General features: G+C 43.3%; 1 protein-coding gene across 1 annotated transcript in view; it reads left to right on the top strand.

Annotated features, from left to right (window-relative positions):
- Positions 1 to 10,388, top strand: part of LOC103901441 (melanotransferrin) — a 21,413-nt gene extending 11,025 nt beyond the window's left edge. Inside the window, exons 7-15 of the mRNA XM_009282331.1 lie at positions 602 to 789; positions 974 to 1,154; positions 2,103 to 2,254; positions 2,662 to 2,758; positions 3,618 to 3,812; positions 5,440 to 5,596; positions 8,332 to 8,399; positions 8,503 to 8,690; positions 9,511 to 10,388. Of these exons, the coding sequence (XP_009280606.1) occupies positions 602 to 789; positions 974 to 1,154; positions 2,103 to 2,254; positions 2,662 to 2,758; positions 3,618 to 3,812; positions 5,440 to 5,596; positions 8,332 to 8,399; positions 8,503 to 8,690; positions 9,511 to 9,789 (1,505 nt within the window). The 3' untranslated portion in view covers positions 9,790 to 10,388. The remainder of the gene's footprint in view (positions 1 to 601; positions 790 to 973; positions 1,155 to 2,102; positions 2,255 to 2,661; positions 2,759 to 3,617; positions 3,813 to 5,439; positions 5,597 to 8,331; positions 8,400 to 8,502; positions 8,691 to 9,510) is intronic.
- Positions 10,389 to 12,081: the final 1,693 nt, after the last annotated feature.

The following is a 12,081-nucleotide window of genomic DNA, read 5'->3' as shown; positions in this document are numbered from 1 at the left end:
GTCCCCAGGGAAACAGGGAAACCCATTGAACCTTTTTTTTTTTTTTTTTTTAAATGCTTGATAGTTTCAGTAAAGGTTAGAGGTGGAATCTTAAGCTTCTTCTGGAAAGAGAGCTTAAGCAGCACTAAACTCTTAGTTTTATACAGACCTGGGCTGTTACATTGCTCCTGCCTACTCAGGGATTTCAGCAGAGCCTAGCAGAAAGTTAGCAAGATGTGGTCTGCCCTATCTGGCACTTTGTGAAGTCTACCTTGAGCATAACATTACTTTAATGTCATGGGCCTGTCTGACCACCATTTACAGGGAAAAAACCAAAAAATGTTGCATGTGATCCTAGACTTAGGGATGCTCTTGATACTGCTGCAGACCCCAGTACAGTCAATGCAGTCTCACAAGTGTTAAGCTGTTTATTGTCTTCCCAGAGATACAAGACTAAAGGAACACGTAGATGCGTGGGATCTATTGTGCGGTCAGGAATAGTTCAGAGATGCTCAGGAGATGTGTGTTCTGCTCCACATGTGCATGCTTAGAGCAGACGTGGAGCCAGAAGCATCAGCCCCACCTGATGTCTGTTCCATAAGCATGTTCCGTCTGATTTCAGGAAGAAGTCTCTTTTCGTGGGCCCAGCGGCTTCGCTCCCAGGACTTCCAGCTTCTGTGCCGCAACGGCAACACAGCTGATGTGACAGAGTGGAGAACCTGCCACCTGGCCCGAGTCCCAGCTCGTGCTGTGGTTGTGCGGCCTGACACAGATGGGACAGTTGTCTTCCAGCTCCTGAACCAGGGACAAGTAGGACACCATTTTTTCATCAGTGCGTTGCATTTTAGAGGGGTTCTCCCACCCATCTAGCTGAATTGACGACAGGATATCTGGGCACCCTTAGCTCTGTGGGGTTTGAAGGGGTATGGGATGCCACACATCCCAGGTAGAGGGATGTGTGACAGGTGTGTCTTTTCTTTCTTTAACATTGCAGCAAAGATTTAATGGGGTAGGCACCAAGTTTCAGATGTTTGACTCCGCAGCCTACAGTGCCCAGAATCTTCTGTTCAGAGACTCCACCACAGAGCTCGTTGCAGTCACAGCTCAGAATTACCAGGCATGGCTGGGTGATGAGTATCTTCATGCCATGCAAGCTCTGAGCTGCGACCCCAACAGTAAGTTGTCTTTAGATTCCTATTCATAACCAAGAACAAAGATAGCTGATAAAAGACCATCTTTATTCTACTTTATTTTCTTCTGACTCTTGGAGGGTTATGGCAAGATGCCAGTCTAATCTTTGAGCATGGAGAAAGGTCACTTTTTGACCTAGAAACAGTATCACATTGCAGAATACTTTCTGTGCAAATTGGCCCACTTTGTGTTTTAAGATGCAGGCATTTTCTACCCTTTCTGGTGTATGAGACACATTAATCTGGTAAGCTGCTACTGCTACCTGGTACTCCATTTCTTACCTGCTAACAAGGGGAAATAGTAACGTGTTGCTGTGTAAATCCTCAGGTAGTCTATAAAGAATGGGTGAAGGGATTCCTAGCAGAGAATTTCCTCCAGAAGCTGAAGAAACCCTCAGTTGCTCTTTATTGAAGTGTTACAGTCTTAGACTATCGGAAGAACGTAGAAATTACTTGATGTGCATTCTGGCAAAGTCAGAAACACAGGTTGTAAGAACCGCTGCCTTAAGAAGTTTAATAATCATGGCAACTGAGCCTCCCAGATGTGCTCTGTGCTGTGGCAAAGCCCCCCACCTCCCGGACTTGTCTCTTTTTGGGGGTTGCTCAGTGACTGTCAGGTATGAGGAAGCCTGTGTTCAGGGTGGTTTTTTGTTGCACTCAACTAACACATTATGGCTGCGCTTAATGGTCAGCAGTCGTAGGAGTTCTTGTTCCTTTGCTATGGATAGGTTTGCAGTGTGGACATACCACCAATCTGGAGAGCTCTGTGGTTCTTAGTCAGGTGTAAGTCTGAGCTGGAGAGATGGAGAGAAACACAGAAGTAAACATTTTTAATAACATGGATGGTACGTATGTGGCAGTGGGCAGTGTGTATCCCTCCTTGTCTATTACAAAGAAAGTGGACTGTAGTATTTGCTTTCCAATTTTGTGCAGCATTGCCTGAAAGCCTGAACTGGTGTGTTGTATCCACTGAGGAGATTTGGAAATGTGGTGAAATGGCCATTGCCTTTAAGAAAAAGAATTTGAAACCAGCAATTCAGTGTATTTCAGCCAAGACAAAGGAGCAGTGCATGGAGCTGATCCAGGTAGGCTGCTACAACCCTTGTGCGATAAACCACATGAACGCAAGCTGCTCTCTGCTGGGATCAGAGGTACACGCACTTGGGTGACCACTAGGAATACTGGATTTCAAGGAGGTGAACTGTAGCTCACATGGTATGGATGGGCCTGAACCCTGATGATCTTCAGTTGTGATGAGGGCATTGTTGCCCATCTAGCTCAAGCCTGTATGTGTGAAATCTCCTGTCCCCATTTCACTGATGATGCTTTATGCAGGTTTAGGGTTTGGGTTTTTTTAGCAGTGTATTGCTCTTTTGCTGTCAGACTTGCCCTTTGAGATGCAACAAGTGTGATGCTAGAGGTGTCATCATTGTAGCAGGGAAGGTATCTGCTGTTTTTTCACAGAAATCCTAAATTTTATTTTATTTTTCAGAAAAAGGAAAGTGATGCTGTAGTTCTGGGTGGAGCTGATATTTACACAGCTGGGAAGACATATGGCCTCGTACCAGCTGCTGGAGAAAGTTACTCTGGTAAGAAGGTCAGGAAACATAAACAGAGACCTTATTTTTTCAGGTTGTTTGGAAACAGCTCTAAAAGCACAGCCTCTGTTCCCTAGCCCTGCTGGGAAAGCTGTTTTCAAAGGAAATGAGAATTATTATCCTCACATCATGGACAGAGGAGGAAATAAGTATGGGATGGGTTCCTACACTGAGTTTGTGGCAACTTTCATCTGTCCTGCTGCAGGACCAGGTTGAGTCTTTGGCAATTTTGAGTCTTGTACCTCTTTATTTGTCTTTTCAATTCTGCAAAAAAGTATTTACAATGGAAAAAATTAGTATTCACAAAATCAAAATATTTTTAACAGAAGCAAAAATACAGAAATTACACAGTAGATTCTAGTTAGAAACAAATTCTTCCTGTCAGTGTGGCTGCTTCAGAGTCACTGATGAAAAGAGGGCTTGTGTCCACTGTGTCATTAAGGCAGAATTTCAATATGCTGCAAAACTTGTGGAAAATTTAATACAGGTTTGAGGTTTTCACATAAAAATAACTTCTTAAAGCAGTTTTGCTAAATCACTAATGACCCAAATGTTGTTTTTCAGAAGGATGTATTTATAAGAGCTGGTGTTAACGAGAACACTTTCGTGTTTGTCTCTAGATTATTCAGCTGAAGTGCACAGCGGTACCAGTATACAGGCTATAAGTGAATGCAACATTGTGAAGTAGTAGCAGTGAATAGTAGTTACGTGTACATTCATGCTTCCTGACTAGCCGATTGTTGGTGCAATTGAAGTTGGCACCAGATAAGTGTAATGGATCTGTAGATGATCATTAAGCAGTGGGAATGCTGACGGGAAGCTGAAATGTCTTTTGTTTTTTTTCTGCAAGCTGATGACAACAGCAACGCATACTATGCTGTGGCATTAGTGAAACGAAATCTGTCCAATGCGTTCACCATCAGTGACCTGAAAGGGAAGAAGTCCTGCCACACAGGACTGGGGAGAACCGCTGGATGGAATATCCCCATTGGTATCCTAATTAAGAGGGGCATTATCAAGACCAGAGACTGTAATATTCCTCAGGGTAAGACAACAGTACTATATATCAAAAATACAGTAACAGTCTAATTATAAACTTTCATTAGGGAAGTAATTTTGATACTTCATACCTCTATATTAAGCTTATCTGTTTGTGAAGGGGTGTTGTGTTTTTAATGTACCGATTTGAAATTTTAAGTTTGCTACCAGAGTGGACTAATGGAGGGGTCATACTGAGAATGTTACACCTAACACGAAAGTATTTTATCACAAAATCATTGGCTAATTTAGGTTAGAGGGGACCTGTGGAGGTCAACTAGTCCAGCCGACTGCTCAAAGCAGGTCCAGTTAGATCAGATTGCCCAGGGCCATGTCCAGGCAGGTTGTGAGTAACTCCTAGGATGGAGATTACACACAACCTCTCTGGACCCCTGTCCCAGTATTTGACCGTCCTTGGTATAAAGAATTTTTTTCTTGTATCTAATCAGAATTTTCCTTCTTGTAACTTGGGTCTGTTGCTTCTCATCCTTTTGCTCTGCATCTCTGAGAAGGATCTGGCTCTGTCTTCTTGAAAAACGCACTGTGCAAATGAAGACAGCAATACACTGTTATAGTTACCTTATCTCCAGGCTGACCAAACCCAGCTCTCAGCCTGGTAAGCGCTGTCATGTGCTCCAGCCCTCTGAGCATCCTACTCTCCTTCCACCGTATTTGCTCTAGAATGTCAATGTCTTTCTAACGCTGGGAGCTCAAAACTTGGCAGAGATGTCAGAGGAGAATCATCACATCCCCTGACGGTGCTCCACTAACACAACTCAGAGTGCCATTAGCCTTCATTGGCACAAAAGCACGCTGCTGACTCTTGGTCAACTTACTGTGCTCCAGGATCCCCAGGTCCTTTTTTTACAGAGCTGGTTTTCAGCCTGCCAGCCCCCAGCCTTTCATGGTCTTACTCCATCCTAAAAGCAGGATTCTGCCTTCGCCTTTGTTGAACTTTGATGTTCCTGTCAGCCTGTTTCTCCAGCCTGTCCAGATCCATCTCAGCGGCAGCCCTGGCCTCCAGTGTATCAAATTGCCAAAGTTTACTCCAGTTTTCAGAAATGCATTTGAAGTCTGTTGCTTTTTGTATTTCATCAACTTTAAGCTTATCATACGGTCTTGAAAATCCTGCTTTCATACCTGGCTGTCTCAGCTTTTGCTTGAGGATATTGACCCAAGTCAGATATCAATAATAGGATAGTCACAGAAACTCACATTGTCTATACAGACGTACCTCCTCTAGGTGGTACTTCCAGCTCTGGGATATCATTGCAGTAAATGATGTATCCCTGTCCTGAATTTTATTGCATTTATTTTCAAACTGTATTTAGTAATGGAGCAATGTAGCACAACAAGCAAAGGATCTATGACCATAGGACTCCGGATTCGAATTTTGCTTGCCTATTTCCTATCTCCCAGGAAGCTCTTTGGTTTCATTACATAATCAGCTAAATAGTGCTTTGAAAATATTTTAAAAGTTGTAGTTTGTGAATTCCAGTAAGGCAGCTGTAACTCGTGTTTCTAGTGTTCTACTGAAACCTGTGTTGGTTATAACTTCATGACAGTGTAACTACCTTTCTTGTGAAGAGCTCATGCTTTTCACTCGTTATATTGGTTTGTCTGTCTTTCCCCAGCTGTGAGTGAGTTTTTCTCTGCCAGCTGTGTGCCTTCAGCTAAGCAGGACAATTACCCATCAAAACTCTGCCAGCTATGTATTGGAGATGATAGTGGAAACAATAAATGCAGTGCAAGTAGCCAAGAACGTTATTACAGCTACAGCGGAGCCTTCAGGTAATTAATATATATGGTTGTTATTTAGTCTGTCAGCTTGTCAAAGTGCAAGGAGGAACTGTTTTCCATCCCAGTCAGCAAAAAGCGGGTATTGTTGCTACAGTGAGATGGCACGTGCCGTAAATGAAGTGGGACGCGCGTCCCCAGATGTCTTCAGCAATACAGGTATGTCATAAGGCGTTACGTTGGATCATGTCAAAGCCTTTTGCCAGCTTCCTGGCCTGCAGCCAACCAGATGACCAACAGCCAAATCCATATGTCTGTTTACAGAGCAACAGGCACCCTCCTAGTGAGGACCAAGTGGATTGTCATCCGTCTCCAGTCTTGCTTTAATCTAGTGTGACAGACAGTCTGCCACTCTGAATGGTCGGGTCATCCATAAAGAGCTTTAGCAGGGAAGCAGGCAAATAGTAGCCAAAATGTGGCTGCTGTAAGTCCATGCTGAGAGTGGCAGGCTAGACGGGGAGCCAGGAGTGGGTCTTCACTGTCCTTACTCATTGGTGGCTGTATGTGAAGGTAGGTTTCTTAACAACACAAACAACTATGGCCAATGTTCAAATATCAAATCCTCTTCAAAACAAGGTGTGTTAAAGGTACAGGGGGAAAATAGTGTAAAATGGAATAAATACTTTGTGTAACAGCGGACACCTACGTATGGGGCCATACGGAAAGACTGTGAAACTCTTGGATATGGAAGTAGCACTTCCTTTTCCTGACTCCAACCTCTGAAGGCAATGGTGCATGTAAGAGAGCTGCCAGTGAGCGGCCTTTTTCCTTCAGGGGAGGAGCCTTCAACAGCAGCTGCCTGGTAAATATTGAAGCGCTAGACTTAGATAACTACTTTTTGCAAATCTATTTAGTTGCGTCCAGCTGCTCTGCTGTGGTACGTGCCTTGCAGGCAAACTCCAGATCCTCAGCTGTACTTCACAGATTAACAGAGCTAGCTACCAGTCACCAAATGAATAAGCAACAAATGCTGTTACAGGCTGTATGAGCCTTGCCCGTATTCTGAGGTTGTGCATTTGATAATAGTGCCCATACAGCCCAAACTTTATATGGAGATCGCTACTTTTTTTTTTTAATAGAGAAGATGTTTAATTCATCGAGTGATGTGGAAAGTTTTAGGTGTTTTAAATGTTAGGATTTGGGTGAAAAATGGAGGGTCACAACCTTTTGCAAGGTAGGGATGGGTCTGGCTGTGATACTTAGGTGATCCTCTCTGAAAGAAGGATGATTTATGGAAGGTGACTGACAGGACCTTAAAATTCAGCCTCAGACTTCCAGATTCCTTCAACTCTGGGTATCTTCAGACTAACCTGACTAGAGGTATGAGAGGTCATTCAGTTTGTGTATATCCCACTGCCTGGGGCAAATTAAACTGTGCAGAGTACTGAAAAATCTATTGGGAATAGCCTTTTCTGATGGGGAATGCACCCAACAGCACTGAGTCTTCTGTTCTCTGCATGACAGTGTCAGCCACATGGTGATAAGAACTTTGATTATAACTGCTCGTGTTAAACCAGGTACATGTGAAATACATGTATTTTTGGTAGCTGTTAGCAATAATAATTTTCCCTCCCATTTTGTACTACATAAACCATGCTCAGCTACAGCTTTACATCTTCTTGATTGGTGGGTTTAATGGTCTTGTTTTAGGAAATGCTTCTTGAAAACACTTGTAGAAAAAACTACAAGGTACCACCACTAAGCTCTACTACCCACAGATCCTCTGCCAGCACACACTACCCAAAATACCTGGGAAGTTAGATCTCTTTCCTAGCTCAGCCAGCTCTCTGATTTGAGGTTGATTTTATTTATGTATTACTTGCTGTCTGAAGCAAGTGCCATGCGTTTCTTCTATCTGCTGACTTCGTATTTCAAGCCTAGCAAAAATCTCCTAACAGTCTGTGGTGCCTGTTGTATCGTGCGCTAGACAACACCACAATATAACATGGGAAATAGCAAATGCTGGTAAAAGTGCGTTGTTCTACACCCTCACCTTGAAACTCTCTGTAATGGGATACCACACTCGTAGGAGAGGGGGAGATTTTAGGGTGCCCTTGGCATGTTGGGCTGCTTCTGCTACAGAAAATTAGAGGAACCTGAACTTAGTTCTGGAACAGTACCATTAGAAACTGCAGTTAGAGTAACTAGGTATCTCCAGTGTACAGGGCTGTAAAAGCAGTGTCTGTGCGAGCACCAAGGTCACTCTAACTTGGAAAGAAACAAGAAAAAAAAAGTATACGTGTGAGTGTGCACACATGCACATATGCAGAATCTGATAAACTCTTGGGTTATGCACTCAAATTGTTTTATTAAAAAAAAAAAGTCTTAATTACATGTACTTTGTACGTGATTTAAAAAGGAGTGAAAGCGACTGTTAGCAGATGGGGAATACTGCATTGAGTATCACATAATATATCTTCTGTTTCTTTGCTCGTCTAATACTGGCCTTTTCTGTTGTTTCTCACACTGTTTTTAATCAAAATCTCAGCTGTATTCCTCTCTTAAAATGCTTAATTCAGAAATTTTTTTAATACTTCGCAAAGATGTTGGTTTTTTCTCCTTTCAAGATGCTTCATTTCTCTTTTTTTGCTTATTACCTTAGGGTCCAGTGCATTTGTTTGCAGGAATGTATGTAAGAAAAAATGAATTCTAAACCTGTCAGTCATTAGAAAAAAATGTGGTTCACATAAAGATGCTTTGAATTAATTTTTATCTATCATTTCCTAAAGGTGCCTGGCACAGGACTCTGGAGATGTGGCCTTTGTGAAGCACTCGACAGTGTTTGAGAACACAGATGGTACTTAGCTTTACGTATCTCTTTATTATAATTCAGTAATTTTTCTAGAACCTTTTTGCTCTAAAGCATTCCATGAGTGACAATGACCAGTTTCTTTTTTCAGGTAAGAATACTGATAGTTGGGCCCAAAACTTGAAGTCCAGTGATTTCCAGTTACTGTGTCCAAATGGTGCCCGTGCTGAAGTCACCCAGTTTGCTGAGTGTCACCTGGCTCGGGTGCCAGCTCAGGCCATTATGGTTCACCCAGATACCAGCGTTTTTGCTCTATATGGACTACTGGACAAAGCCCAGGTATTAATAATCCGTTTATGCTATGGGGGAATTACGTATGGTCTAACGCAGGCCAAGGATAAAGACAACAGGACCTTACTGCCGCATTATGTCCCCTGCATCATGGGACTGGCAGCACGCGCACTGTGCAGAGCCCTGTTGTTGGAGCGGGACGGAGAAGGTAAAATACAACCCGTGTAATTCTCCTGGTAAAACCGCCCTGGTGCACAAGGGATTTCAACTTTTTGCCCAGCCACTGGTTTCAGTCGTAATTTTCCTGGAGCTTAAGGTGTTTTCCCAAACTGCATGAATTTGAAGTCTACAAGAAATAAGAGTACATGCTAACACTTTTCCGTCCTGGAATTTTCCTAGGAATGCAGCAGAACATTGCTGGGTATATTTATGCTGCAGCCACATACGTGGTAAACCATCTAGGCAGACCATGCGTGGTTTCCACAGCTAGGTTCCTGTCAATACTGAAGCTACCCAGGACTGCTTTTAAATTAGTTATCTCCATGCTATGCTTCAGTCATTTCTGTAACTCTTGTGCAGCCAAACCCTATATTACACAACAATATTTAGACAGAAGAATTATTTTAAAATACAGCTCTTTCCAGATAGTAACTAAAAAAACAAAATCACAAATGGTGTTCTTGTAATTGCCAATGGCAGAATTCTGTATCTAATCTACTGGAGCGTCTAAAAGCAAATGCATAGTAGAGATTCTGCAATTTTGTATGAACTTTTCATCTACAAAACAGTTCCTATTGTCTTTCATGTTGTACGAGAGGAACATGGCACTTAATCTTGCAAAATACTGAAAATTTTTCATTGTTTTCAGGTCTACTTTGGAAATAGCAGCAATGAAAATGGATTCAAAATGTTTGATTCTTCAACTTTTCAAGGAAAAAACTTGATCTTTAAGGATTCTGCTGTTGAGATCGTGCCAGTAAAAGAGAGGAGGACATATGCAGAATGGCTGGGGAGTGAATATATTGAGGCCCTTGAAGGGATGCAAACACCACAGTGCTCTGGGGCAGGTAATAAGATAAGACAATACCTACTCATGACTACTGTCATTCCCCTTCTTATTTTATGTCAGATACAAGGCTTGGACTAGCATGGTCCAAATGGCAACTTCCAGGCCACCTCTGGCCTACCAGCTTTTCTTCAGATGAGCTGCTGTTTGGGTAACATGTTGTGCTAACATTCGACAGCCTCTTCCTGCCTCTCTGCAGGGCAAGTGCTTAACAGCACCTGCTTGTCAGGGGAGTGGGGTGGGGCTGGAAGCTGCCCCTGTCCATGTGGATGGGGTGGAATTTGGGGCAGAAGCCAGCAATACAGTGTCAGCATGGTTTACAAGATCGGTCCAAAACTGGAGCATCTTTGCCATCGTTGCTGATGTTGAACCACCCTGGGCTGGAGGATTCCCAGGTGCTGTTAGATGGATACTGGGTTTCTGACCTGTAGAAGAATTTCTGCATCTTGGAAGACAGTATCAAAAATCTTGTCTAGTGAATCCTCTCTGGCCTCCTGGCTGGTTACGTTCAGACTCCTACATCCCTGCTTATCCCATCCTACCCTTGCTGGGGGCAACAGTTTCTCCTGAGCTCCGCTGCCAGAAGAGGTAAGTGCACGGAGGACGGACAGGCTGTGGACAGAGAGACGACCTGCAGTCCGGAATGCAGCTTCTGCCACGGGCAAGGTCCTCCACTTTGCAGTAAGAGAAAGTAGGGGGAATCTCCAAAGTCACTGGATGAAAAAGGCGGCCAGAGAGACTTGGAGGGACTACCTGTTGGCAGAGGAAAGAACAAAGCCAAATGAGTGCGTCCACTGAGCTTGTTGACTTTCCACAACCAGTGCTCTCACTGCTTGAGAGAGATGTCATCTGCCCTGTGATCTTTAATTTGATCCATCAAGAAACTTGTGGCTGTCCTCCTTCTACGTGGGGTTATCTGAGTGCCTGTGCATGAAACTTGTATTTGCTGGTAGTGAAACAAGGTAGTTTACTTCTGATTAACTGTTTCTGTATCTACTGGCTTGTAGCATTCGGTTTTTATTTTTATCCATAGCTGCAATAACAACAAACGTTGCTGTGCTGCTGGCAGGCAGCGTCCTCCTGACTACACCTACGACTTCATGATCCTGGGATGAAAAGACATTTGGCATAATAAAAAAAACCTGGTAAAACTAGATAATAATGTAAATAAATGAAAACTAACAAATAAACATGAGAAGTAATTACAATTTATCCAGACTTTGGCCTGATAGCTAAACTCTACATAGTTTCTGACTTTCCTGGGAAATTAACACTCACTCCTCGCTTCTCTTACCCACTTCCCAGCTTTTCTCACCCATTTAATTTGCTCCAAGGTTACCTGGGTTTAAGAGGGAAAGAGATAAAATACGGCCTCCTGCTATTTCACTTTAGATCTTAGAGCTGTGTCTGCAGTAGCAAGTAGTGACACAATGCAGCAGCACCCAAAACCACAATTACACAGGATTGACATCCTTGGGTCTGAGCTCTGCTCCTGTCAGCCAGGGATCCATGACACCTCTGGCCATTTAGTTGAAGCCTCTTGGCCACGGCTTTCTGTCTGTATACCTTCGAATACGCTGTGTTAGATTTTATCTGTCGGATACGTAGCTGATGTATTAGATACGTACACCATGTGTGTTGTGTGTGTCTCTGCCACAATCGGATCCTTTCTAGCTTGCAGAGTGGCTTTTTAAATAGGATATATAGCTAGATCTCCAAGTCCTTTGGTTTTGCGAGGCTGTTAGTGTCGTCATTACCCCACCGTTACCAGGCGTTGCTCCATTCCTTAGACGGCTCCTACGTCCTCTTTGTTTTCTTGCATCACTTGTACGAATGTTTGGATTCATCGCCTCTCTTCTTTCATGGAACGATTTTGTTTGCAGGCAGGAATTGCACAATGATTTCATGTTCACATTTTCCTCCTACGGTGGATTATCTTTACGAATACAACACTACGGAAAAGCAGTTTAAAAAAAAAAAAGAAATTATTCTCGAACTTGCTCAGTGTAATAACGAAGGGGCAGTAATGACACTTTCCCTGTTGTCTGTCTCGGTGACAGAACTGCTGTTAAGAGCCCAGCGAGGCTCTCGCCATGCGCAATTTATAGATGTTTTTACATACATATATAAAAATATATATATATCTGTGGGACGGAGGCAGAGGGAGCTGGTCTGCTTGGCCACGGCCGTGACCTCGAGGCAAGGGAGTTAATGGTCTCCACAGGAGAAGACAGACCAGGCAGCGCTCTAAATCTCTTCGTGGTTTCCTTATCTCCACCCCACTCGTGGTTTCTGATCAGTTACGAAATAATTAAAATTATGAGGTGCGTTTAATTTCGCTGCCGAAGGCTGCCCGGGGGCGGGGGCCCGCCG

The sequence above is a fragment of the Aptenodytes forsteri genome, unplaced genomic scaffold (genome assembly GCF_000699145.1).
Source record: "Aptenodytes forsteri isolate BGI_AS27 unplaced genomic scaffold, ASM69914v1 Scaffold404, whole genome shotgun sequence".
NCBI classification, from domain to species: Eukaryota; Metazoa; Chordata; class Aves; order Sphenisciformes; family Spheniscidae; genus Aptenodytes; species Aptenodytes forsteri.
Note: the sequence above shows the minus strand (reverse complement) of the source record. Positions and strands in the feature narration are given on the sequence as shown.